Genomic DNA, 26,336 nt, shown 5'->3' on the forward strand with positions numbered 1-26,336 from the left:
TGAAGGAGTGACCTGAGCAGGGTCGAGAACCAGCAGCATGCCAAACCGAGTAGTAACGCCCAGTGAACGCGAGGGAACAATCATTAATCAAAACAAATCCAAGGCAGTTGTGTCATGAGAACCTGGGGGCTGAGAGCCTTTCGAGGTCGCAATCCAGGGATAGAATAAGGCCCTGTGGATGCCATGTGGAGGATGCTGGGTGGATCGGGTGAAAGCAACTGAGTGGCTGTTTCTCGTGATCGTCAGGGAGGCGGTTTCAATTGGTGCCGATTGGCATGCGAGGGCAGGAAGGGGATGATGCAGGCCATCTGGACCTCGTCCGCTCAGAGACCTGGCAAGACGCAGTCATCACGCAGTAAGGGAGATGTGGCAGTGGTGGTGGTGATGATAATAATAATAATGATGATGGTGATGGAATTTGTAATAATAATAACAGTATTAACGAGGGCCAAGGCAGAGTTACCCACTGTAGGTGGAAGCGACGAGTCAAAGGGACCCCTGGCTTGGGTAGTGAATCTTGGCGTTGCAGGGCAGGCGTGAAGAGACGAGGAACTACAGTCCGTGATGGAGGCTCTGTTTGCCCTGTTTGCACGGGAGGAGGGAACCTGGAACAACACTCGAGCATGATACAACGCCCGCCGTGTCAGATATGATTCACCCGCCACTCGATCCCGGCTGAGAGAATCATGCCTATCACCGGGTAATTATGCCCTGCCCATCCTGTCCCCCCAACACCAGCTGATCCATTCCCCCAGGGTCTACTTCGTCCCCTCTCACCCCAACGCTGCCACAGCCCTGGGCACCATCACCGAGCGTCTACGCTCCGCCTTTGTCGATGAAGACCTCACCCCGATCGGGCGTTGGGCCCTGGAACACAGGCTGATGCGCGACACCCCCGGGTGTCTCCCCGCCTCCGCCAATCCCGCACAGCAGAGCTCCAAGCCACGATACATGCAGTTCCTATCGCTGTCCCACTACTCACATCACGGGTTCATCTACACGTCCGAGCCGCTGGAGAAACCTTTCCATCCACCGAACGCGGCGTCGCCGGTCCCGCTATCATTGGCTGCGAGTCCGGCTTCACCCCCCATAGACTCCCCCGGAGTAGTCAACGCGACCCCCCAGTCCACTGGCAATAATGCAGCCACACCAGTCCCTCCGACCACGGATGCGATGCGCATGACTTCCGTCCCGCCCTCCGCATACAATACCCTCTTCCAACACTTCACCTACGCATGCCAGCCCTTCTGGTGCCACCGCCTGACCGTCGCCGTGCCCAACGGCGCCGTCTACGACATGGGCGACTTCCGCGTGCGGGTTGGGGATGTGCGCCAGACCTTCCCCGCTGCACGGGTGCGCGGGACAGTCGTTGAGATCGAATGGCGGGGTCCGTCGGTGATCGAGTCGTTGCCGTTGTCGGACGACGCGGATTCGGGGATTGATGTGTCGTTTGCTGCGATTGAGGAGTCCGATATCGATGCTGAGCTGGCTGCGACGGCGTCTCTGATCCGTGAGTTTTGGATGCGGTTGCAGATTGACGGGGGGCGTGAGTCGATTCTTGTTCCTGGTGTTGGGAAGGAGATTAAGGATCGATTGGCAAGTTGTAAGCGGCGGAATGCAGTGCCTGCGGAGACTGTCGTTGAGAATGCGATGGTGCAAGAGGAGGATCCCGACCCGTATGCTGGGGCGGATCTGGCGAGACAGTATATGGAGGCACTCCGGTTTAACCGGTAGTAGTTAGAATACAAACAATCATGAGATACCATTATCAAACGTTGTTTATGAACACCACCGCTGATCTCGACCTAAACTAAACGAGATATCTGCAATGCAAAGAGCACGCTCGATCATGAGACATCCAAGCTATAGCTTCCCACCATATCAGACTACAGATAGCAGCACAAGGGCCAAAAGAGAAGCAAGGGAAAAAAAGGATCATCGTTGGGGAACCGCGACGTCAACTAGCATGGCATGGAAAGGAGACACAGAGAGAAATCATTTTTGCATCATGAGCTGGACGAACTCGTTGTCTGCGTGTGATGCGTTAGTATGTATGACGGCACGTGTCCAGGAAATGACTTACAATCAATCCGGCCATCGCCATCCTGGTCAGCCTCGCGAATCATCTCGTCCACCTCGTCGTCCGTCAGCTTCTCGCCGATGGAGGTCATGACGTGACGCAGCTCGGCGGCGGAGATGAAGCCGTTGTTGTCGCGATCGAAAACCTTGAATGCCTCCCGGATTTCCTCCTCGGAGTCGGTATCCTTCATCTTGCGAGCCATCATGGTGAGGAATTCTGGGAATACATCAACCTTCTGTCTACCTGCCTAACTGGCTCGCAGGGAGGGGTTGCCTACCGGGGAAGTCGATGGTGCCGTTGTTATCGGCATCCACCTCGTTGATCATATCCTGCAGCTCCGACTCGGACGGATTCTGGCCGAGCGAGCGCATGACGGTGCCCAGCTCCTTGGTGGTGATCTGGCCTATTGGGGAGTTGCGTAAGTATCCTGGGTTGTGATTGATTCCCTCCGAAGGAGAAAACGAAAGAACTAACCATCGCCATCCTTGTCCTATTAATAGCAAGAAATGCCCGTCAGTAGATGGAGCTTTCAATGCACATGGGGAATCACTCACAAATAGGGAGAAGGCCTCCTTGTACTCGGAGACCTGCTCTTCGGTCAGAGAGTCGGCCTGGGAAGATCGTCAGTCTGGATGAGCGTTGCCTTTTGCCCCGCAAAGGCGGGGGGGTTTTGCGGCTGAAACAAGAAAAGGAAAATGGAAGGGGAAATGCGCACCATGGTGAGATACGTGTATGAGACGAGTGGAAGGGACGAGAAGGTAGAAAAGATCCAAGCCGGGGAGAGTCGGATTGGATGGTGATGGTGGGGGAGAAGGAGAGTGGGTTAAGGGGAAACACAATAATGCTACCAACACAGCAGAATCCGTGCCTGGGAGTACGTAATCCGGGCGGTGAGTCGAGATTTTCAGCTGCTAGTGCCAGCCCAACGCATTCGGTTCAGCCCTGTGCCTTGGCATTTCTTGTCTGAAGCCCTGGTTGATGGGGATGGTTAGGATGGTCGCCACGGTGCCTAGGTCTGCTCGTGATAAGAGAGGCTCGTCGGATCCCTATGTACTAGGAATGCATTCTTACAGATACATACGAGGCTGACTGCTCGAAAGGAATACATTGATGGCTGTAAATAACCCCACGCTAGTCTCCTATCGTGGATTATGATGATTGAAACCATTCAATCCTTCAATAATAACTCAGCGAGTAAATAGTTATCGACGAAGAGATAAGCATGCTGACTCGACCTAAATGCTATAGTTCAATGTGTTTCTGCTGACCGTACATACCACAATTACCAGCGGGTATTACAATACCGGCCCGTACAAGCCCCGAAGACCAGCCCCTTCTCACGTGGAGCTTCAAGCTCCCGATATCATCATCGTCATCCCCATCGCCGCGGTCTCTCACCACCACCACACCAGACGAACCATGACCCCGCCATTTCCCAGTCAATAAGCCCGACATCCCCAAACGCCTCTCGGACCCACGATGTGGCGGGATCGCACCAACCTGTACGCACCCGTCCATCAATAACCTGCCAGCTAACTAACATCGTCTCCCAAGCTACATCTCCTACCGCCAGTCCTTCACGCACCACCCGTCCAAAAAGACCGGCTTCAATGGCTTCTCCGACGCAGCCTCCACCAACGAAGAAAGCCGCCGCCTGATCTCCGAGACCGGCGGCTTCGAAGAAGATGGCGACATGGTCATCGAGATGGACCTCCTGCCGCCGCGCTGGATCGACGTGCAGGATGATGTGTCCGAGCTACTGACAGATATAGCGCAAAAATCATCACAGCTCGATAAGCTGCACCAAAAGCACCTGCTCCCCGGGTTTGGGGACGAAGAGGTCCGCAGGCAGGATGAGGGTGTGATCGAACGGTACACCCAGGATATCACCCATGCGTTTCACGATTGCCAGAAGGCGATTCAGCGGATTGAGATGATGGTCCGCGAGTCGAAACAGCAAGGGAGTGTGACTAGTGGGGAGGAGACTATGGCGCGGAATATTCAGATCTCGCTTGCAGCCCGGGTGCAGGAGGCTAGTGCGAGGTTCAGGAAGAAGCAGAGCACTTACCTGAGGAGTATGGAACCGCCACAGCTTGAATATGTGCATATGGGACACTGAACTAATATGTGTATTAGAACTCCGAGACTTGGAAGGCCTGGGAACACCATTCGACCGCGTCCCCACCCCAGTGCAGAACCCATACATCGATCCGTCATTAATGGAGTCCGACGCGGACAAGTCCTTCTCACAAACGATGCTCATGCAGACGTCCCAGCGAACAACAGGCCAAAACGACACCGCCATCGCACAGCGAGAACGCGAAATCAACGATATCGCAAAGGGTATTATCGAGCTGTCTGATATATTCCGGGAGCTGCAGACCATGGTCATTGACCAGGGAACCATGCTGGACCGCATAGACTATAATGTGGAGAAGATGGGCACGGAGGTAAAAGCGGCAGAGAAGGAGATCAAGGTGGTATGTTTGGCACTTTCTTTTCCCTCGCAGTGTTTCTCACTGGCAGGTTTTTACTAACACTATTTCTTCCAGGCAACGAGCTACCAACGCCGCACCACGAAACGAAAAGTTATGCTACTGCTTTTCCTCGTGGTTGCGGGCTTGATCATCGTCCTGATTATCAAACCCAAACGAAGTAGCGCTCCACCACCCCCGCCTGATGATACCCAATCTTCCAACAATCTTCGGTCTGTCGTTGCATCTGCGAGTCGATTGAGACATCGCTCCTCGGCTCGGCTCGCGCGAGACCGATGGATGGATCCGGATATATTTCGATGAATACATGCCTTTGCTTTTTAGCGATAGTTAATGTGACTAGATATTGTCAATTGTACACACATTTCGATGCATATACATCAACTGTAGAAGAGAGACAACACTTGAATACCATGCCTTCTGACAACTTTAATATTGTACACATCTCGATACATCAACGGGGCACCCAGAATGCCTTGTCCAAACGGTATGGACAGAATGGTTTGTGAAAGAAAAGAAAAATGACAATAAAACTACTGCCGGCCCTCCTGAGCAAGCAGCTCAGCCACATCGGCATCCAAATCACCACCCGCAAACTGTGCATAGTCCTCCTCGCCATGTGTGGTTTTGCGTCGCTTGGCTGTCGCGCCGTTGGCATGGCTGAGATCAAAGTCGTTGCCGCCACCGGGAGAAATATTGGACAGATCGGGGAGAGCAGCGCCAGAAATTCCAGACAGATCAAGAGTAGGCTCCTCCGTGAATGGGGCATGATGGCCTTGATCTGGCTTCGGAGATCCGACGGGCGTGATGGCTTCCACTGGGGGAGGAGTGAGAGCCTCAATTTCAGGACGACCGCTGTCTTCATCCTGCATGCTGTGGTCTCCATGCTGCGCGCCTGAGGTCTCGTCCGTGGACAGACCGCGCATGATTGCATCCTCGACGTCGCGCTTCTTCGTGTCTGTCTGTGACTTCTTCTCCGATAGGTCCTTAGCAAGTGTTTCTTCTTTTGAAAGTTCCGAGCGGTTGGTGGCCAAGATTTTCTCGAGACCATCGATCAATGCGCGCCTCGACTTGATGACCTCTGACACTGAGCTCTCCGCATTGGCAAGTGTTTTCAGCAGCTGACTGAGACGGGCAGCATGCACTGGGGGAGTCGGGTGTGGGGTCTTTCCGTCGTTCATTTTCTCATACTCCATCTTTGCAGTTGTGGCCGAAGTGCTGGAAGTCATGGCGGCCTTGGTGAGTGCAACCTGCAGAGGCACAAGCGGTTGCAGCTCGGAGGGCGTAGACCCAGAGGACGAGTCTTTGAAGAGCGAGCCACCAAGCTGTTGTTTCTTGCCGGTAGAGCGTGACTTATCGATCTCTGCGGGAGACGACATGAGCTTGCGAATGGACATGCGATGGAAACGACCTACCGTTCACCCGGGTTTCCACAGCTTCCAAGATTGGACCTTCGAATACATTGCGTTGTCTCCACACCTCCGTCACACGGCGAATCTTCTGCTGGATATCATTTGTAGCACCTTTGTAGGCCGTTGCTGTGGCTTCCACCACGATCTTGTCCATATTAGCTAACCCCTACTTCTTGCATGAGAGTAGGGAACTCACAGGAGAGAAGGCAATCAGAAAATCATCTTTTCCTCGCGCTTTTGACTGCTGCGCCACCTCTGTAGTCTGGTTAGCTACTAGCACCGCAGTACTTCCAGAGACTCTTTACCATTCGCCAGGTAGATCAGGTTGAGTCGCTTGGGTGGGTTGGAGTCGCGAATTTTCTGAAGCCAGATTTGGGCAGTCCGATCCGCATGGCGTCTAGTCGTCCCACCAGGGTCAGCAAGATTGATTTTCTAGCGCGTGGTGTTTGCCTACCTATGAAACATGACCCACTGCGCGACGGTCACAATGCTCTCCTGTGTCTCATTCAGTGCAGACAGCTTTGCCTTGACGGCATCATCAGTGTAGGCCATGGCGACAACGTAGATAGGTGTGCACTAGATGAACTGCTGTTCCTGCGGTAGAAGCAGGGTGCCACCAGGTGCGACTTGCAAAGAGGAGCCCGGTGTAGGTAGGACTGGCGTGAGAACTGAGGGCAATTGTTTGAGATTGGGGAGAGTGAAAGATCCCAAAACCAGTGAGATAAGTTGGAAGGGAAAGGGAAGCGAGTGAAGCAGGTAACAAGCGAGTCGCAAGAAGACGTGATGGACCAGAAGCTCCAGACTGGCTGATGCTAGCAGCAGCTCCCCCACCGCCTTTGTACGGCAGAATGGCCGGCCTCCGAGCGCTCGCCGTCAACATCTGGCAACTACGCCTGCTCACTCCTGTTTCCTTGCACACTCCTACTCTTGTCTCATCACCATCATCATTTGACCTAGCGCTGCTCCTGAACCACTGCACCACAAATTTCTGACATCAGCATGGCCGACCGTTTCCCTTCCTTGGAGGACTTCTCTGAGGGTATGCACCAACCCACCTGCCACTCACATCGAAGCTGACAGACGATCAATTCAGGCCAGACTGAAGTCCAGGAGGGCCAGGGTGCAGCCGATCACGATGATTTCCTGGCCCGTGAGCGTGCTGCGCTCGGTGAAGACGCCGATCAATTCGCGACCGCTCAAGACCACGTCGCCGGCGACGCGAATGTAGATACCGGTGATGACCTGCTGGGTGGACAAGATGCTGGACCGACGGAGGAGATGGGCCAGTTTGAGTCGTCGTTCCCGTCAATGGAGACACAGGCGCAGAATGAGGTGCGAACCTAGCCTGGGGTTGACTTACCATGTGCTGACTTGTTGTTCCATTTAGCGAGTGGCCCCTGGTGGTACTATCACTGGATCTGGGTCGCCTTTCCCTCCCACCGGCTACCAGAACCTGCAGGAGCCCGAAGAAGAGACCCAGCCCATGAGGTGAGCCCCTCCCCTGACCCCGCCTCTATACAGACACGGCCGCCTCCCTATCTATTCAGTCATTGACTTCGCATTTCAACCTCACAGAGAATGGCGTGAGAAACGCGACTCCGAAATTGCCCGCCGCGCAGAGGTTTCGAACGAGAAAAAAGAATCGACCACCAAGAAGGCCCACGAGGACATCGACGACTTCTACGTTTCTTACAACAACAAGGCCGACAAGGCCCGCGCGCAGACTCGCTCCGAGGCCGAGCAATTCCTGGCCAACCGCGAGGATACCTCCGCCGGTGGTACCAGCTGGGAGCGTATCGCCAAGCTGGTGGATGTGTCGGGCAAGGGATCCACGGGTGGTGGCAGTGGTTCTGGCAAGGAGCGATTCCGTGAATTGTTGATCAACCTCCGGAAAGACGAGAGTGCTCCCGGTGCCACTGGAGTTTAGAGTATCTTGCCTTCATGGAGATCGTGGCAGAGCGGGAATTGGCCAACGCCTGCTGCCATTGTTAACTTTTTTTCCCCTTTGCTTTACTCCATGCCAGCGAAGTCTTCAAGGGGGTCAGTGTAATTTAAGATTTCGGATTGATAGCATCGTTAATACCACGGATTCAACGGATTGACATTCCCAGCGCAGTAGAGAGGAGAAGTTGTATGCCATCTAGAGGTCAAGCGATATACTTGGAAGAAATTAACCTCACTGAGTATCTTATTGTCCCGTATCTCTGCCCCCTCCAGTTCCCTATAAACAAGCGGGCTAGTATCTTTTTGCATGCCAGATCAAATCTGTTTCGTCTATTTACTTGTCTCTTTACTTGAATTTTGTTTGATTTATATACCTTGCCTGGGCCCTGTCATCCTCTCTTGTATTCCCATCACTGGTATAGAAATAATCAACTTGGGAAGTACGTAATATACCTATCAATAATGCAAAACATACGACTCTTCAATCCAGCTCGGTCACATCGCCCGCCGGCTCTCCAATCTCTTCTTCCTTGCCCTCCGCCTCCAGTTCCGCAAGTTTCTTCCTGCCTTCGTCCGTAGTGGCGTCCACAATCCCCTCCTCCATACTAAGAATGCCGCTATTGCCCAGGTGCTCCACAATCACCTCGGCGTCTTCCACCGTCATCTTACCGAGAACCTTGTTCACTTCATCCAAGGACTCGGACTCCAGAGCCTTTTGCATATCGGCGGGGAATGCATCGAAGACCTTGCGAACTTCCACTTCGGTTGGATCCTCGCTGTTGGCGGCGGGGATATTAATCGTGATCTTGGTGTTGGGGTCCACAGCATGCAGTTGAATCTGTTCCACGCCCGCCGGGTCATTGGCGGTTTCTTTGCTCAGCTCTGCTGCACGGGTCTTGATCCGGTTGTAGGTGTCCCTGACGTCGTCGTTGAACAAGGTCGATGCGCGGTGGCCGGGGGTCGTTATCCTGCAAATTATTAGTGGGAGCGCAACCCAGAGGGCAAAAGGGACATGATATACCGTGTAAAGAACATCTGGACACCGTCACGACCAAGAGAGCGGCAGTACTGCAACAGCAGTCCTTGGTGGACACATTGTCGGGCATAAGCCTCCTCCCCCTTCATCTGACTGTTGAAGGCTTCAACGAGCAGACCATCTGTCTCCTTCTCGGCAACAATTTCGGGATTTTCAGAGATGAACGTGAGATAGGCCTTGTAATCACCGGTCTTGAGGTGCGCAAAGCGTTTCGCCAGCTCACTGACCTCAACATTCGCAGGGTCATCATCATCCTCGTCTACCGACGTAGAGACCTGGTTTCCGGCTCCAGCTCCAGGGTTCAAAAGCTCAACGGAGCCCTGTTTTGCCGTCGAAGCAGCCGGAGCTTTTCCTTTAGCGACATGCGACGTGTCGAATCCGGTATGTAGCTGATCGCTGGTGATCTTGCTTTTCTCTTCCTTCTCAAGTTGTGCTAGCTTCGCCAGCAATTCTTTTTGGAGATCCTCCACCTTCGCCTTGTGTCCGCCCACGCCTTGGATATATGCCTTGAAAAGATTGTCCGGCTTGGAGCCGTCGATCTCCTTTTTCACCTGGTCCACCAGCGAGCTCATCATCTGCGAGTACTTTGGCTGCTCCTTCTCGTGTGTATGAACTCCCTCTGGTGGGGGAGGGGCTTGGTCGACGGCCGGGTTGCTGGCAAAGTCCATGATGGACTGGAAAATGAATTCGTCGGGAGATGCGGACGAGTCCTCGTGTTGCTTAAGAGAATCGAGAAGCTTATCAATGCGCTCGAGCAGTCCGTCGTTGATGATGCGCTCATACTTCAGTGTCTTGATTTCAAGGCGGCGCTGGTCTCGCTGTTGATGGATCTGGGCTTGCTTGGCTCGGATAAACGATCGTTTGTCGACATTAGGGTGAACCTCGATGTCGGAGTCATCAGACAGCTCGAGCTGATCCCACTTGCTGTAGTCGAGCACCATCTTGCCCTAAACTGATTGATTGTTCAGTGAGGCGGGGTATAGATGGCAAGCAGAGATGAGAATGAAGGCGGCAGAAAAGTGAAAGAGGTAAAAAGAGATTGAGATAGATAGATACTAGGGATCAACAGCTGAACTGCTTCAAGTCACTAGATCAGATGCGTGCAAGAAATCAGTCCAGTACAGAAGAAGAAAGTATCCAAAGCTCTCGACTAGCTTCCATGGGCGGTGGACCATGGCAGAACGGGCCCGCTTTTCGCCGAGTGGATAACCCGCTCACTTCCAATCATCCTACACACTATTAGGGGTCATAACTGGCGTGCCACAGGCTGCGCTGTTTCTCTTGGACTCGAGAGAGATATGGCATCGTTCACTCTCTTTCCCTGACAATCCTTCCACTATTCGTGCATCAATTCTCGCGATGCGCCGGCTCCCCATCTCCTGGGCTCCGGGCCTCTCTCCTCACCGGGCCATTCGACCGGTCCTCGGAGATATCTTTCCACCAGCGAAATTCACAACAGCACGATCTAGCACAAGTCATTTCTCAACAGGAGCATTGCGCGACGGGCCTACGCCTCTCTGCCGACAACCCGTCATATCCGGGCTTCACCCAAATGGCTTCCAATCTACCCCTACGCCTTCTCCCATAGCCTCACAAGTACGGCATTTCCGTTCCACTACGCGAGCCCTTCAGGCGAAGCCACCAACACCCCCAACGACAAGCGTTAAAGCTGCTGGCCGGTCGATTCCAGAGAAGGAAGATGAAGATGTGGACAAAGGGTTTGAGCTTTCTGAGCGAGCAGCACAGGCAGCCCAGGTCAATCTTAGTGCCAGACTGGCCAAGGATGGCGCATCGGGCAAGAAATCTGGGTTTGCGGAAATCTGGCGCCTCCTTAAGATCGCGCGCCCCGAAGCAAAGACGCTCGGGTTCGCATTCTTCTTCCTGCTGATCTCGTCGTCTATCACCATGTCAATCCCGTTCTCCATCGGCAAGATTATGGATACAGCCACGAAAAGCGCAACCGAGGGAGGCAACGAGCTGTTTGGGTTGAGCCTTCCGATGTTCTACAGCGCCTTGGCTGGTGTATTGCTCGTGGGTGCTGCTGCCAACTATGGTCGCATTATCATTCTTCGGATTGTGGGTGAGCGCATTGTGGCTAGACTGCGCTCCAAGCTGTTCCGCCAGACATTTGTGCAAGATGCCGAATTCTTCGATGCGAACCGAGTTGGTGATCTGATCTCCCGCCTCAGTTCCGATACAATCATCGTGGGCAAGAGTATCACGCAAAATCTGTCCGATGGTCTACGGGCAACTGTCAGCGGTGTTGCCGGATTTGGCCTGATGGCTTATACCAGCCTTCAACTGTCCAGTATCCTTGCCTTGCTACTCCCGCCAATAGGCCTCGGTGCGCTTTTCTATGGAAGGGCTATCAGGAATCTCAGCCGGAAGATCCAAATGAATCTAGGTACCCTAACCAAAATCGCGGAGGAACGCCTGGGCAATGTGAAGACCAGCCAGTCCTTTGCAGGGGAAATACTTGAGGTCAATCGATACAATAAGCAAGTGCGCAAAATCTTTGATCTGGGGAAGAGGGAATCTTTGATCAGCGCGACCTTCTTCAGCTCGGTAAGTTTGTTCTGCCCCCCAAAACAGGCCCTTGCTAACTGCCTCTAGACGGGACTGATGGGCAACATGACTATCTTGGCTCTGCTCTATGCCGGAGGTTCCATGGTGCAGTCCGGGGCTATCTCTATCGGAGAGTTGACATCATTTTTGATGTACACCGCCTATGCGGGCTCCAGCATGTTCGGCCTTTCTAGTTTTTACTCTGAGCTTATGAAAGGTGTGGGCGCAGCAAGCCGGTTGTTTGAGTTGCAAGATCGCCAGCCCACAATCCACCCAACTAAGGGCCTCAAAGTAGAGTCCGCGCGCGGTCCCATCCGATTTGAAAACGTTACCTTCAGCTATCCGACTCGTCCTGCTGTCAAAATCTTCAAGGATTTGAATTTCGAGATCCCACAAGGCACCAACGTAGCGATTGTTGGGCCTTCTGGCGGAGGCAAATCTACTATCGCATCTATCCTACTCCGCTTCTACAGCCCGACTGAAGGGAAAGTGCTCATTGATGGGAAAGATATTAGCGGAATGAATGCCAAATCTCTGCGGAGAAAGATCGGTGTGGTTGCACAGGAGCCGGTTCTTTTCTCTGGAACAATTGCCGACAACATCTCCTACGGCCGACCTAATGCCACGCGCTCGGAGATCATTGCCGCGGCACGCCAGGCCAATTGCCAATTCATCAGTGACTTCCCAGATGGCCTTGACACACACGTGGGAGCTCGCGGCGCTCAGTTGTCTGGCGGCCAGAAGCAGCGAATTGCCATTGCTCGCGCTCTGATCAAGGAGCCCGACATTCTGATTCTGGACGAAGCGACCTCCGCTCTGGATGCCGAATCCGAGACGTTAGTGAACAGTGCATTGGCTGCCCTTCTCCGTGGTAACAACACCACCATCAGCATTGCTCACCGGCTCTCCACGATCAAACGCTCCGATACCATTATTGTGCTTGGGCCCGACGGGAAAGTGGCCGAGCAAGGGTCATATGACGAGCTTAGTGCCCGTCCAGACGGCGCATTCACGAAACTCATGGAGTGGCAGATGAGCGGCAGCGAGCCCGTGCATCCTCCCACTACTGCCTCTGCACGGGCAATGAAAACAGCGGAGGAGCTGTGGCAGCTCCAGAAGGAGACGGAGCCTGAGGCGGAGTTGGAGGAAGACGAGGAGGAACAACCAACCCGGAAAAATACCACCCACTGATGCTGTCTGCTCGGGTACCACTCGTTTCATTTTGGAGTGTGTCATTTACACTCAGGTGTCTGGGATATAATCTCTTCTCATACTCACTTGTGCATCTTGGACTTTGTGCGATAGATAATTAGATGTTGGGTCCCTTCCGCTTCTCGATGTACAAATCTACCTTCTTTCTTCAGTCACGAGTATCTTCCTTCATAACCAGTCGTCATTGTCACTTGCAAATAAACAGTATTTGGGGTCTTGACTTCTAAGATTTGTTTCTCAAATACTGTTTATTTGCAAGGCTAAGCTCCGTGCTCTGTACATTCCCGCAAACCTCACATACCAAGTTACACCCGAGCTCTTCACAACGAATGTTTGCTGGTTTTCATCATCTCTATCAACAATTGATCTGTGCCTCCCTAACAACGTCTTGCACGCTGTCCTTCACTCGTTGAACTATAGGCAGGAGCAGTAGAATAGAGAAAAATATTTCACCACCTTATTTTTCCCGACTGTCTGAAATGAGGAGTAAGGAGTGGGTGGAGAGAGGACTGAGAATGGGAGTGAATGCCGAGGCGGGTTAGAGGAGAGAGGCATGGTTGGAGACCAGGGGTCACTGTAGAGAGAATAATTACTCTAATAACAAACCAAAAAGCTACATGTTAGCGATATCGTGCATATACTGTTTGGATGTATAGGCAGCCTTCTCTATAATCTTTTATGTAGGACCCACTTACCGAGCCCCATATCAAGTGACGTCAAACCGACGTGAGCTTCAAGTTTCCTGGCCACATTTTTGTTCTTATTCAGATTATTCAGAATCCGAGTTCCAGAACCTTGAAACGTCATCAGCTCTGCAACCAAAATTTGATCCACATCATCGAGCTCTGCCGATCCAAAACCCGTAGAACCCGCAATCCACGAATCAGCGAGTTGGGATTCCCAATATTTCTTGCTTCGTGTCGGAAACCCCAAGACAGGTTTCAAGGAATGTTTGGTTTTCCTCCCCGATTCTCCTAAGCTTGACCTGTGGTCCAGTCAGCTTGTCCTACGCCGATGCCAATCGCCCCGCTCGCCGGGGGGTACTACGGCTTGGTTTATTTTATAGCGTTGTGATTGGGCATAGGTGTTACATCATTGACTATAGTGAAAGGCAAATTCTTTGGCAAAGCAGCCTGGACCCCCAGGTCTCCGTATATAAAGATGATGTCGACGCCATCTGAAATTCAACACTGGGTATACCACTTTTTTTCATCTAATCGGTGCATGAACTCTTCTCCAAAGTACCCATCATAATGGCACCCCAAGCTGCAGATGCCAAGTTGGCCGACATGCAGAAGGACATGGTCGAAGTAGGTGGCAAGCAGCATATGACAACCGACTATGGCGTCAAAATTTCCGACCCGGACCATTGGCTGCGTGTTGTGAGCGAGTCGAAGACGGGTCCTTCGCTTCTGGAAGACCAGATCGCGCGCGAGAAGGTGAGTTCTATAAATTTGACCGTTTACGCAATGCTAATGTATTAAATCCACAAGATCATGCGCTTCGACCACGAACGCATCCCCGAGCGCGTCGTCCACGCCCGTGGCACAGGCGCCTTTGGCACTTTTAGACTCTTCGAGAGCGCCGAGGACGTTACCACCGCCGGCGTTTTGACGGATACCAGTCGTAAGACGCCACTGTTCTTGCGTTTCTCTACTGTGCAAGGGAGCAAGGGTAGTGCAGATACAGTGCGGGATGTGCGCGGATTCGCCATCAAAATGTACACGGACGAAGGTAACTGGGACATTGTGGGAAATAACATCCCCGTCTTCTTTATCCAGGATTCTATCAAGTTTCCCGATGTTATTCATTCTGTCAAGCCCGAGCCGCACAATGAGATTCCGCAGGGCCAGAGTGCCCACAACAACTTCTGGGATTTCCAGTATATGCATTCGGAGACGACGCATATGAATCAATGGGTAAGGAGTGCACCTAGTATCATGAGGTTCAGTTACTGACAATGGATGTAGATTATGTCTGACCGGGCTATTCCACGCTCGTATCGAATGATGCAAGGCTTTGGAGTCAATACTTATTCTCTCATCAACGCGCAAGGCAAGCGTCACTTCGTCAAGTTCCATTTCACGCCAGAATTAGGCGTGCATTCCCTCGTCTGGGACGAAGCCTTGAAGATCTGTGGCCAGGACCCTGATTTCCACCGCAAGGATCTTATGGACGCTATTGACGCTGGCCACTTCCCGCGCTGGAAGTTCGGATTGCAACTTATTCCCGAAGAGAAGGCGGACGATTTTGAATTCGATCCGCTCGACGCTACCAAGGTCTGGCCTGAGGAGCTAGTGCCCATCCGTTACATCGGCGAGCTGGAGCTCAACCGCAACGTCGATGAATTCTTCCCGCAGACTGAACAGGCTGCCTTTTGTACCAGCCACATTGTGCCGGGCATTGACTTCTCCGATGATCCGCTGTTGCAGGGCCGCAACTTCTCCTACTTCGACACGCAGATCTCACGTCTCGGTCCGAACTGGGAGGAATTGCCTATTAATCGTCCCGTTTGTCCCTACATGGCGCTCGCCAACCGTGATGGCGCTATGAAGCACCGCATCAATAAGGGAACCGTCAATTATTGGCCGAATCGGTTTAACGCCAACCCGCCGGCTGAACCGTCGCAGGGCGGATTTGCTAGCTACCCAGAGAAACAGCTGGGCGTCAAGGCGCGAGCGCTATCGGACAAATTCAAGGACCACCACACCCAAGCACAGACCTTCTACAACTCGCTGTCAGAAATCGAGAAGATACACGTCGCCAAAGCCTACTCTTTCGAGTTGGATCACTGCGATGACCCGGTAGTATACAAGCGCATGACCGAACGCCTGGCATCCATCAGCCTGGACCTGGCGAAGACCGTCGCGACCAACGTCGGCGGTGGCACGCCTAGCAAGGCATTGAAGGAGAATCACGGTCGGAAAGCAAAGGGCCTCAGCCAACTAGAGTACCTGCCCGAGAACCCCATTATTGAGACACGCCGCATTGCCATTCTCGTTGGTGACGGCTTCGACCATGCCTCCTACACCACGATGAAGGAGACGCTGCAATCTCGTGGTGCCTTCGTGTTTACCATCGGGTCCCAGCGCCAGGGTGTCAAGGCTGAGTCCGGACAGACCGTTGTACCTGATCACCATTTCAATGGCATGCGGTCCACGCTCTTTGATGCTGTATTCGTGCCAGGCGGAAAGCACGTCGCTGGTACGCTGGCTAAGAATGGTGTCGCCAAGTTCTGGATTACTGAGTCGTTTGCCCATCTCAAACCCATTGCTGGTGTAAATGAGGCCGTTCCCTTCATTGAGAAACAGATCGGTCTTTCTGAGGTCAAGGTCGCGTCTTCCGGCACTGCTGGCCTCGAGTCCTATGGTGTTGTGACGGGACACGGCGAAGCTGCGTCCACGCTGAAGGTGGCGAATGTTGGACCCAATGCGAAGGGTGTGGCGGAGATGTTTATCTGGCATGTCTCGAAACATCGTAACTGGCAGCGCGAGCTCGATGGGCTTTCTGATCAGGTTGCGGCGTAATCTGGCTTATATTATTTTCATGATTATGACGATTAAATTGGATTTTACTATTTTATTATCCGCTTGTTCTATTGACACATACGCGCGATTTTCGTCCGGAGACCCCAGGATGCATACCTACTGTAGACGTTGACCGGCATTCCTAGTCCACACTGAACGAAGGCAATCAAGCACGTGTTCCAAGGCTGGGAAAATGCTCTTCCGTGATTCATCGGGCCAGTTATGTCTGGGAGTCTATACCGATCCCTAATTGCTCTTGAAAACATATTCAAGACCCAAAGCCATCACGCTTTCGATACATGGTCCCTCTCCGTCGAGCCCTCACAGGTAACCGTCACGTGATACCGGGTATTTATAATCCCTTTCCCGACGCCATCTTGGGGGAATGAGCTACCATGATGATTCAGCTGTTTCTTACCTACCTACCATGTGCTCGCCTAAACCACCTTTAAATCAACTTCAAACCCCGAATACTTAGGAGCATACTCTGGCTCTTAGGTCTTTCCGTAGTCGAGACCAACGATGGACCGTGTTCGCCGACTTGTATCCGACCAGGCGGCGTACGAGCCGCTCGAAGGCTCAGCCGAGGAAGAGGATGGTGACCCATCATCATATACCGGGCCCCGGCCTGGAGCTCGTTTCTCGAGATTGATATATGGTGTCTTCTTCTTGTTGGGTGTATCCATGCTATGGGCCTGGTAGGCTGAGCCTTAATTCATTCTCAAGCCCTGTCTAATATGTCGGACAGGAACACGCTTCTTGCAGCAGCGCCATATTTCCACACCCGGTTTGAATCCGATGAATGGGCGTCAACGCACTACCAGCCCTCAATTCTGTCGGTATTTACAGTCACCAACCTCGCCACCGTGGCTGTTCTGGCGAAAGTCCAGAAGAATGTGTCTTACCCATGGCGCATCACAGTCGCTCTCTTGATGACCAGTATCGTATTTACGCTGCTAGCCTTCTCCACGGTCATCATGAAGGATATCTCCGTGCGAGCATACTTTGGCTTTCTCATGGTCATGGTGTTTGGTGCCAGTTTGGCGACAGGGATTAATCAGAATGGCGTATTTGCCTATGTCTTGGGCTTCGATAGGGAGGAATACACTCAGGCCATCATGGGCGGCCAAGGGTTGGCTGGCGTGCTTCCGTGCATTGTTCAGATCCTCTCTGCCTTGGTGGTGGCTCCTACAAAGAAAGATGACCAAGCTCCAGTACCACCGGGATCGTCGTCGTCGAAGTCAGCGTTTATTTACTTCATCGCCGCAACGGCTGTCTCAGTTCTTGCGCTGTTGTCCTTCCTTCATCTCGTCAAGCGACAGCCTACAGCCCAGCCGAAGTGGACGGATGATGACGACGAGACGGCTACGGTCAGTGAGCATGACCAATCCGTGGGTCTGTGGACTCTCTTCAAGAAGCTCAGGCTTACATCATCGTCCGTCTTCCTATGCTTCGTGATCACGATGGTGTTCCCCGTGTACACGGCCGAAATCGAGTCCGTCAATAGCTCGTCGGGATCTCGCTTGTATACGAAATCCGTGTTCATCCCGCTGGCTTTTCTGTTCTGGAACGTGGGCGATATGATTGGCAGGATGGCGGTCTTGAACCCCCGGCTGTCTCTTGCTCACAAACCCGTCTGGCTTTTTGTGATTGCCATCGCACGTGCTGGGTTTATCCCGCTCTATCTGCTTTGCAATATCGGCGACCGAGGTGCCGTGGTGCAGAGTGACTTTTTCTATCTGTTTGTTGTGCAGCTGCTCTTCGGTGTGAGTAATGGGTTCTTGGCTAGTAGCTGTATGATGGGATCAAGCCAGTGGGTTGCTGTTAGCGAAAGAGAGGCTGCGGGAGGCTTCATGAGTATGATGCTCGTTGGTGGTCTGGCCGCGGGGAGTCTCCTGTCCTTTGGTGTTGCAAGTGCATAACCTGGGTATTATAGATATGAATTATGACCGACCAATAGATCTTTTCATTATTTTTTCAGTAAAGGGTGTCTGTGTGTCTTATGCCAAATTCATTCTCCTTAAGCGGAGAACTCCTTCAGGGCTTCACACTCCAAAATTTGGATTAAGCAAGGCTAGTTAAATCTGTTTTAGCTCGAGCCTGCCTAATAATTCAGCAGTTCCCAGTAATAGTTAGTGTAGCAGTCTCAGCCCAGTCGAGAGGACAATGCCCTCCTCCTCGTCCACTTTCCTCTGCATCTTCCTGCCTCATCTTCCTCTCTCGTCGTTCCAATCTCCCCTTCTTCCCCTTTGAACTCATTAAATTTGGATTTTTGTTCATACACTCCTTTTGGTTACTGTGACAGTATTTTATTAGAGTCAATCCTTGCAGCGATTTGAACACACAACCATGGGATTTGACCTGGGCCATGTCCTGCCAGCTCTGACGGTGTGGAAAATCCTTACCGGTCTCTTGCTTGTGGTGAGTATAAACCACAGATTCTGAATGTAAGCTTCTCACGGTTTCCAGTACTTGGTCTGCTTCTCCTGTTGGATTATTTACACCCTCCTCTTCCACCCGCTGAGTCGGTACCCGGGTCCCAAATTGGCAGCCATCTCCCCTCTGGTGCACCTTCTCTGGGATATCAAAGGTCAGCAGCACTCAATCATCAGGTCCCTGCACGATAAGTACGGCGAAGTTGTTCGCATCGCCCCGAACTCGCTTGCCTATCGTGCTGCGCCTGCTTGGAGAGACATTTACGGCCATCGTAAGAAGGGACAGAAGATCTTTCTCAAGGACCCTTCATTGTATGCACCCACGCCAAATGGAGTCAATGCTATCATCACCGCGAACGAAGATGACCATGCACGTATGCGTCGGCTGCTGACGCATGCTTTCTCCAACAAGGCCCTCCGCGAGCAGGAAGGTATTCTGCACACCTACGTCGACATGCTGATCCAAAGACTTCAAAAATTGCTTGATGGACCGCACGGCCAGGCCATTGATCTCACCCGCTGGTTTAATTTCATCACCTTCGACCTGATTGGCGACCTTGCGTTTGGAGAGCCATTCGACTGTCTCGACAGCAGCAAGTATCATTGGTGGATCCTGATCATCCTGGATGCTGTCAAAGCCAGCGCATATCTGAAGGTCTTTTGGTTCTATCCCCTGTTACTTCCTCTGGTTGAGATTCTGGTCCCGCGTCATCTACTCAAGAAACGAACAGAGAGTTTCGCTCTGAGTGTGGAGAAGGTGCAGCGGCGTCTCAAGTGTGGAACTACACGTCCGGATTTTACCTCGTACATCCTCAAGCACAGCAAAACTAGGAAAGGGTTAACCCCGTCTGAAATAGACGCTAATGCTGCCGTCTTTGTTCTAGCTGGCAGCGAGACCACCGCCGCTCTCATCTCGGGCTGCACGTATTATCTCCTTCGGCATCGTGACAAGTACACCCGTCTGATGAGCGAGATACGCGGCGCCTTCGAGAAGGAGTCCGATATCACGCTCGCGTCCATTGCGGAGCTGCCCTATCTTAATGCCGTCCTGAATGAATCTCTCCGCATCTATCCTCCTATTCCAGCTATGCTGCCTCGTTTGGTTCCTGAAGGCGGCGCTGTAATCAATGACCAGTACGTGCCTGGTGGAGTAAGTATTAACCAGACAATAGCTATATTATCCGAGTTTCAACTAAACTGATATGACAAATTCAGGTCTCGGTCTCAATTTCCCTCTACTCTGCCTTCCACTCGCACACCAACTTCAAGGATCCTGACGTATTCATCCCGGAACGCTGGTTGGACGAAACCTCTGACTTCGCGGCTGACAAGAAGGAGGCATTTCAGCCGTTCTCATATGGTCCGCGAAACTGCTTGGGACAGCAGTAAGTCGGAATCTTTGATACTGTACTTCTTCTCAGCTAATCAACTTTCTTTTGTGTAGCCTCGCCAATGCGGAGATGCGTCTCATCCTCACCAAACTATTCTGGCACTTTGACCTCAATCTCTTACCTGAGTCTATGAACTGGATCAACCAAAAGTCATACTCGCTTTGGAGCCGCCCTGCACTGATGGTGAAGCTTTTCTGGGCCGGGGCTGAGGCAGCATGAAACTTGGAGAATACTCCGCATCACAACAACCTTCAACTCAACACCTTTCATGCTTTAATGGTGTTCCATTTTGCTTCTTGTTTTGTTCAATATTGGGTGACATCATGTTGATCTTTAATTCTAATGGCGAGGTATTCTCTTGTTCTTGGAGATGTGTTGGTTATGACAGCAAGAAGCCGTTGTGCATTAAAGCTAGATCAAAAGTAAACGCAAAAGTGACAGTTTTTTTTCTGCTCCTCCTTTTGCAGTCTCTCTGAAACTATTTTGTCATCCGAACAGGCCTCGAGAGTAATTAAACTCAAGAAAATCATACGGCTTTCATATCACACACAGAGGCCAAGGACGCACGACGTAGCACACTGTCCAGTAATAGTGTTATTAGTGATCTACATCAAAACCAGATAGACTTCCAAGGTTGGAAATTAACTTACGCAGACAGGCGATAGAAGCGCACTAAGGCAGATTTGAGAAGTGGTGCAGCAGGTGCCTAAGAAGCACGACTCGCCGGAAGGACACTATCGAATAGTGATTTAAATAAATACACATCACACCAAGGTTTATCTCAAGGCCAAATGACTTACACCACAGCCAACAACGCCATTGTTGGTACAGATGTCAGCAAAATTGCAACAAGTGCCTGATAGACAGAGATCCCCAGTGGGGCACTAGAGCAAGTTCCTAGCTAAGCGTCTGCAGTTCAAGTTCTTTCGGGGATCACTTACGCCGCATGTCGCGGTAGGTCCGCTACCACAGATGAGACTATTGGCGCAGCAGGAATCATTCAGACATGATGTGTTTTCCGGACACTTTACGACCCAGGGAATCAGTAATGCGTGAATCAAATATATTATCCACTGAAGAGTGACTTACTTCACACGTAGTGCCACATGCTGAAGCTTTGGCGCAACAAGCACCGGATAAACATACATCACTGGCGGGACACTTCAAGATAATGATACAAATCAGAGAACTGTATATCTCAAGAAATATCGTGATGATATTGAAAACATACACATGTGCTGACGCCCATTGCGTCAGTGCAGATTTGACTATCGTCGCAGCACGAGCCCGCAATGCATGTTTGGCCAGCCGCGCACTATAAGAGTGGTCATATGATTAAAAAAATACGGCATGCCATAGCCCATATATCTCCGGGGTGACTTATACATGAGGAAGTACCCTGTGAAGAGACACAGACTTGCGTAGTATCGCAACAAGCACCCGAGAGGCATTTTTGAGTTGGCGAACACTATAAAAGCAACAAGTAGATTAGCATGTATATACTGTGTACTTGAAGGATAACTCACGCAGGTTCCAGCGCAGACTGACAGGGAATCGCAGCAGGTCCCCGAGACACATTGTTGGGTTGGCGAGCACTATATGAGCATCAAGTAAAATTAGTAAACTATCTCGATAGGTATATCCCAAAGCTGACTTACACAGGAGGCACCATTAGCACCTTGACAAACTTCATTGTTAGCACAGCAAGCGCCTGAGACGCATGTCTCGCCATTCGGGCACTGTATCGAGTTTCCTGAATTAGTAAACTGACGGTTTCTGGCCGGAGAGATACTTACGCCACATGTGGCCGAGGCTCCAGTACCGCAAAGCGAAGTATTATCGCAACAGACGCCTGAGATGCATGTTTGGTTTGTGGAACACTATGAAGCATGCTCATCAATAGGTACTCCAAATACGCCTGTCCAGAGGACTCACACAAGTAGAAGTGCCCATTCCAGCGCAGGTTTGGGTAGCAGGACAACAGGTGCCCGAGATGCACATCTCGCCGACTGGGCACTATAAACCAGATTGTCTAAATTAGTAACCTGAGTACCACTTCTGGAGAAATACCTACACCACACGTAGCCGAGGGTCCAGTACCGCAGAGCGAAGTACTGTCGCAACAGGTGCCTGAGACGCATGTTTGAATTGCTGTACACTGTACGTATCGTTTGCATTAGTGAAATTACCCACCAAAATAGCTATATTTGAAATAGACTCACGCAGGTCGAACTGCCGGTGGATCCAGTACAAGCTTGGGCAGCACTACAACAGGAACCCGAGATACATGTCTGACCGGATGGACACTATAATCTTTGGTCAGTAATCCATATATGGGAAATAGAAAGAAAGGATAAGCCAAGTAAAAGACATACAGCAGTACCACAGTGACCACAATTACTACTATCTGTGTTGGTATTGACACATCGGAATTTGCAGCACGTCAGGCCGTCCCAACACTAGAATAGTCATTTGAAATGAGCAGTGGAATGAGCAAAGTATATGTAACAGAAAGTAAGCCCGGGGTGGACCTACCTTCGCTGAAAATAAGCAGAAATTTCCTTCGTCGTCTTTTATATTCGCGCTGGTGGTGTAGATGGCGTCGGACAGGTACTTTTATATTGCATATAAGATCAGTATCTTGTAGCATTGAGGTAGGAGGCTAGTATTACTTACCGTGCTTATAGCAGTGCTAGCAGTCAAGGTGCTTGATCCATGCTCGCTACTGACAGAAATTTCCTCCACCCCAACCCGAGCATTGCCAGCGCCAAAGGCACCTAGCTCCGCGTCAACTTGTGAATTTATATGACTTCCAGGCCAACGATAGAACGGAGGACTTACAAAGTATGCATAATGTATATAGCAGAGCCCTAGTCATGATTATCACTGCCCGAGACATCTGTTATTATCACGTGGGGGCTATTCTCAAGATCAGGCAAGCACAAGAACAAAAGAAGACTGCGGAGCTGCAGAGTAGTACGATGTCTATCATTATAAGCTACGGATCATAATAGACAGTTTGACAACAGGGTATAGTTTGGAAACTAAGCTACACCGCAGTCTTCGGGAACGTAAGCTACACAGAGAACTGTTTGCGGCGTCTGCTGGGGTTTGACCGATGTCAGAATATGCCCGCCCAGAAATCCTACTCCGGGCTCCTGCAGATGAATCCTACATTATGATATCACCCGAACGATATATTACCTTTAAGGTTTGATTTAGCTATGCGACACAGATAGTACATGTAGTACCAAGAACCGAAGGTGATACAGATAAGCCGAAGGATACCATCAATTCAACACACCATGATATTAACAAGATAATCAAATTGGGCTCTATATGAAATAGCACATGCTCCGTGTATACCCATGCAGGCTATTGAGATGCGACATAATAACGACGACGACGACCACCACGGGACTCCAAACAAACATATAAACCAAGAATAGAAAGTCCAGCCGTAATCAAATCATAAACACCGTAGGCTATGTTGCTTTAAAGAGAAAATCAGAAAAAGTCTTTCTCCTCCAACCATTGCTGGTCCATTGCGTATGTCACCAAATCAGCGGCACAGCACATGTCTTCGTGCCCGTGCTCTAGATCGAGGAGCTCGAGAATGGATTTCAGTCTTCCCTCCAGGGTCTGCTTGAGGCGACAGATGCGATTTTGCATGTCCTTCGTCTGACGCTCTTTCACTCGAACCTCAGCCATGTTGCTCTCTTTTGTTTTGCTCTTTTCATTCTTGCCCGGCTTGTTCATGGGGCCTCTGTTGGGAGAACAGGGGGCGAGAGCCTTTCGTACTGGCTGGGTTGGTGGCTGCGAGGCCTCAGGTTCTCGGTTCTTCAGGAGGTTCTTGAGCAGGAAGAGAAGCCAAACCAGGTTTGTCCGCGGTGCATATTCAGACCAGATGTCAGGGATAATGGGTGTTTTCTCTGTTTCCAGGGGGTTTCCGGTATATAGAGTTGCACGCATACTATTTGGCCAAATTAGTGTGGTGTTTTTACGAAAAAATGGTAAAGAGACATACTATCGGTAGGTGTTTCTCAAAAGAATTTCATCTTCGTCCTGGCCAATGGAATCGAAAATCTGCTTCTTGTCCAAATCCGACGAAGTGACCACGGTGGCGTTCTCTCCGCTGTCGGCTAGCTGCAAGTCAGCTCGTGAAAGCGAGTAATCGATAATGGTCGTTTCGAGGGAGCTAAAGCCAAACCCGCTGGCCGATTGCTGACGGATGATGTCGAGGTCCGATGGTGGATCCATGCAGCCATCTGAACGAGTAGATCGAATACAGACATTTCCCAAGTGAAGATCTCGATGCTGAAAAACTGTTAGAAAACCTTCCTTTTCGATGTACTAGGGTTGCGGTATGTATGCCTACCTCAAACAGCGCGTACTCTTCAGCGCGTGCCAGAGCCATGGCAACGCCCCAAAAGATGTCATAGATCTGGAAGACCGACGACCAGCAAAACTTCTCCAGCTCACATCCCGCATCATCCATTTCCACAATTGCCCATAGCTGCGAGTCCGGGTATGCCTTCTTACTGGACGGGTTTGGATTCAAGCAGTCGTTCGAGGTCTTCTTGTAATGGTCCCAAGCACTCTGGAAAGGGCTCGGAAAACGACCCTGTACCACATGGATTTCTCTGAACCGGGCAAATCCGGGGATGGGGTCCAGGTATTTCAGCATCTTGATCTCCGACACAATTTCCTCGATGGTGGTGAATTTCTTCGAACCGGGCCCGCTTTGGGCACGCAGAGGCACCACTTTGAAGACGCCGTCTCCGTATGCTCGCAGCTTTGCCAGTTTGGACTTGGATGCCGCAGGTCTGCATGCCTCGTCGCGCAAATGCAGCTTGTAAACCTCTCCGTATGAACCCTCGGCCAGTTTCGCCACGTCGAACATCTTCTCAGATCGCGAAGCCCATGTACTGAATTTTTGTACATTCTGTGCAGCTACAGAGGACAGGGCTTCGTTGAGGATAGGGCGGGCATAGGTGTTGACTGCGGTGTTGTGAACAACGCCCGATGAGCGTCGCCGGAAGAAGTTCTTTTTTCTTTTGTCGGTGGACGGCGTGTCCTCCCTTCTTGGGCTTGCTTGCACCATGTTGGGTGCACTATTGGCGGGGATTCGGACTGCCACCATGGTTTCATATTTGGCTGGTTTCTTTGGCGCGGTTCTTTGCGAGGGCGACTCAACCGAAGTGTCCGCGGAGGAATGGGTGGGGGATGCACTGGTCGACTCACCGGATGGTGATGCTGTATGGATCTCAGTGCCCTCTGGTTTTGGGTCGGACGGCGGGTTCTCGGGTTCTTTGTGTTGAGGTGCTAGTTGCTCGTCAATCGTCACATTGGCCAGCTTCTTCTGGATCCCTTCCACGGTATCGACATTTTTGGGAGGTCTTTCGGGGCTAGGTTGTTCAAATACTGCTTTGGGGGCATCGGCTCTCCGTTTCCCGTAAACTCTGCGGTGGGCGACGGTCCTGGTTCTGGGTTTTTGTGCTTTCGTGGGTGTCGCGTGACCCGCCAATGGCGAGGCTGCCCGAGTCACCATGGCGTGTATAGTGTATTTTGGAAGCCTCCCTACCGTACGAATGTTGTTGGGATGGTGTGAGATTGAAAACGATGACAATGTGAAGGTGTTGAGGTGAGAGTAAGTGTGGTCCGATGGTGTTGATGTACTTCCCAATTAGGGCTAGCGCTGGTTGCCGCGGTGAAGGGCATGCATTTTTGGTCTGCAACTATGACACTGACATCGGAGAAATTATTGCACATTGGTATGTCGACTGAATAACTGGCGGATATTGCAAAGAAGTAAATGAGATACAGTGAGAGCGACCGACGGTCAACAGGGAGAAACAACTTGGAGGCGGATGGGCTGTATACCATCCGATCGAGGAATCACAACCGACATGTACAGATACTAGGTCGAGAGTCTTCTGTGGCTCCAGGTCTCTGTCCCTTCCCACTCGCTGACCGCGTCAGACCCCTGATGACCACACAGGGGCTGGACTCCAGAGGTGGAGATCAACCTAGCGTGTTTAGTGAGGATAGTGCTTCGCTCGCCTATCATAAGCGCGTGCCGTGACTGGCCCGTGTGCGCGTCGGGGCTGGTCGGAAGGGGTGGAGGGAGTCACGTCATGCTGGAAGTGTTTGAAAAGTACCTAGGGTGTAGTATGCAGGGAATAATAATAGTTCAGAACATAATCTAGAGAAGCTAGCAAATGCAAGTCAGATCAAAA

At 51.5% G+C, this 26,336-nt stretch overlaps 12 protein-coding genes across 12 annotated transcripts; 7 read left to right on the top strand and 5 right to left on the bottom strand.

Moving 5' to 3' along the window:
• Positions 1–686: 686 nt before the first annotated feature.
• N7510_003730 (uncharacterized protein) lies at positions 687–1,734 on the top strand (the record flags this gene model as incomplete). Its single annotated transcript, XM_056975656.1, has 2 exons — positions 687–700; positions 756–1,734. The coding sequence occupies 2 exons, from the start codon at positions 687–689 to the stop codon at positions 1,732–1,734; spliced, it is 993 nt and encodes a 330-aa protein (XP_056835612.1).
• A 261-nt stretch (positions 1,735–1,995) lies between these two features.
• Positions 1,996–2,798, bottom strand: N7510_003731 (calmodulin; the record flags this gene model as incomplete). The annotated part of the gene is made up of 6 exons (XM_056975657.1): positions 1,996–2,030; positions 2,084–2,296; positions 2,358–2,483; positions 2,555–2,570; positions 2,635–2,691; positions 2,796–2,798. 6 exons carry the CDS (start codon positions 2,796–2,798, stop codon positions 1,996–1,998), a joined length of 450 nt encoding a protein of 149 aa, XP_056835613.1.
• Positions 2,799–3,559: 761 nt separating this feature from the next.
• N7510_003732 (t-SNARE syntaxin TLG2) lies at positions 3,560–4,878 on the top strand (the record flags this gene model as incomplete). The annotated part of the gene is made up of 4 exons (XM_056975658.1): positions 3,560–3,582; positions 3,635–4,155; positions 4,217–4,560; positions 4,633–4,878. 4 exons carry the CDS (start codon positions 3,560–3,562, stop codon positions 4,876–4,878), a joined length of 1,134 nt encoding a protein of 377 aa, XP_056835614.1.
• Positions 4,879–5,108: 230 nt separating this feature from the next.
• On the bottom strand, positions 5,109–6,539 carry N7510_003733 (CTD-interacting domain-containing protein; the record flags this gene model as incomplete). Its single annotated transcript, XM_056975659.1, has 5 exons — positions 5,109–5,938; positions 5,991–6,132; positions 6,184–6,242; positions 6,293–6,384; positions 6,442–6,539. 5 exons carry the CDS (start codon positions 6,537–6,539, stop codon positions 5,109–5,111), a joined length of 1,221 nt encoding a protein of 406 aa, XP_056835615.1.
• Positions 6,540–6,986: 447 nt separating this feature from the next.
• N7510_003734 (clathrin light chain CLC1) lies at positions 6,987–7,914 on the top strand (the record flags this gene model as incomplete). The annotated part of the gene is made up of 4 exons (XM_056975660.1): positions 6,987–7,026; positions 7,081–7,319; positions 7,375–7,475; positions 7,563–7,914. 4 exons carry the CDS (start codon positions 6,987–6,989, stop codon positions 7,912–7,914), a joined length of 732 nt encoding a protein of 243 aa, XP_056835616.1.
• A 498-nt stretch (positions 7,915–8,412) lies between these two features.
• On the bottom strand, positions 8,413–9,908 carry N7510_003735 (Hsp90 co-chaperone CDC37; the record flags this gene model as incomplete). Its single annotated transcript, XM_056975661.1, has 2 exons — positions 8,413–8,899; positions 8,953–9,908. The coding sequence occupies 2 exons, from the start codon at positions 9,906–9,908 to the stop codon at positions 8,413–8,415; spliced, it is 1,443 nt and encodes a 480-aa protein (XP_056835617.1).
• Positions 9,909–10,326: 418 nt separating this feature from the next.
• On the top strand, positions 10,327–12,723 carry mdr2 (ATP-binding cassette permease mdr2; the record flags this gene model as incomplete). Its single annotated transcript, XM_056975662.1, has 2 exons — positions 10,327–11,532; positions 11,581–12,723. 2 exons carry the CDS (start codon positions 10,327–10,329, stop codon positions 12,721–12,723), a joined length of 2,349 nt encoding a protein of 782 aa, XP_056835618.1.
• A 1,274-nt stretch (positions 12,724–13,997) lies between these two features.
• On the top strand, positions 13,998–16,271 carry N7510_003737 (uncharacterized protein; the record flags this gene model as incomplete). The annotated part of the gene is made up of 3 exons (XM_056975663.1): positions 13,998–14,183; positions 14,238–14,663; positions 14,715–16,271. The coding sequence occupies 3 exons, from the start codon at positions 13,998–14,000 to the stop codon at positions 16,269–16,271; spliced, it is 2,169 nt and encodes a 722-aa protein (XP_056835619.1).
• Positions 16,272–16,793: 522 nt separating this feature from the next.
• On the top strand, positions 16,794–18,193 carry N7510_003738 (nucleoside transmembrane transporter FUN26; the record flags this gene model as incomplete). The annotated part of the gene is made up of 2 exons (XM_056975664.1): positions 16,794–16,969; positions 17,020–18,193. The coding sequence occupies 2 exons, from the start codon at positions 16,794–16,796 to the stop codon at positions 18,191–18,193; spliced, it is 1,350 nt and encodes a 449-aa protein (XP_056835620.1).
• A 427-nt stretch (positions 18,194–18,620) lies between these two features.
• Positions 18,621–20,316, top strand: N7510_003739 (cytochrome P450; the record flags this gene model as incomplete). Its single annotated transcript, XM_056975665.1, has 4 exons — positions 18,621–18,692; positions 18,741–19,856; positions 19,922–20,091; positions 20,151–20,316. The coding sequence occupies 4 exons, from the start codon at positions 18,621–18,623 to the stop codon at positions 20,314–20,316; spliced, it is 1,524 nt and encodes a 507-aa protein (XP_056835621.1).
• Positions 20,317–21,182: 866 nt separating this feature from the next.
• On the bottom strand, positions 21,183–22,238 carry N7510_003740 (uncharacterized protein; the record flags this gene model as incomplete). The annotated part of the gene is made up of 8 exons (XM_056975666.1): positions 21,183–21,258; positions 21,329–21,412; positions 21,515–21,565; positions 21,624–21,692; positions 21,756–21,836; positions 21,894–21,977; positions 22,033–22,113; positions 22,168–22,238. The coding sequence occupies 8 exons, from the start codon at positions 22,236–22,238 to the stop codon at positions 21,183–21,185; spliced, it is 597 nt and encodes a 198-aa protein (XP_056835622.1).
• Positions 22,239–23,604: 1,366 nt separating this feature from the next.
• On the bottom strand, positions 23,605–25,648 carry N7510_003741 (uncharacterized protein; the record flags this gene model as incomplete). Its single annotated transcript, XM_056975667.1, has 3 exons — positions 23,605–24,070; positions 24,125–24,414; positions 24,476–25,648. The coding sequence occupies 3 exons, from the start codon at positions 25,646–25,648 to the stop codon at positions 23,605–23,607; spliced, it is 1,929 nt and encodes a 642-aa protein (XP_056835623.1).
• Between the last annotated feature and the right edge of the window lie 688 nt (positions 25,649–26,336).

This window comes from Penicillium lagena, assembly GCF_028827675.1.
Source record: "Penicillium lagena strain IBT 129212 chromosome Unknown utg000002l_segment0_segment0, whole genome shotgun sequence".
NCBI classification, from domain to species: Eukaryota; Fungi; Ascomycota; class Eurotiomycetes; order Eurotiales; family Aspergillaceae; genus Penicillium; species Penicillium lagena.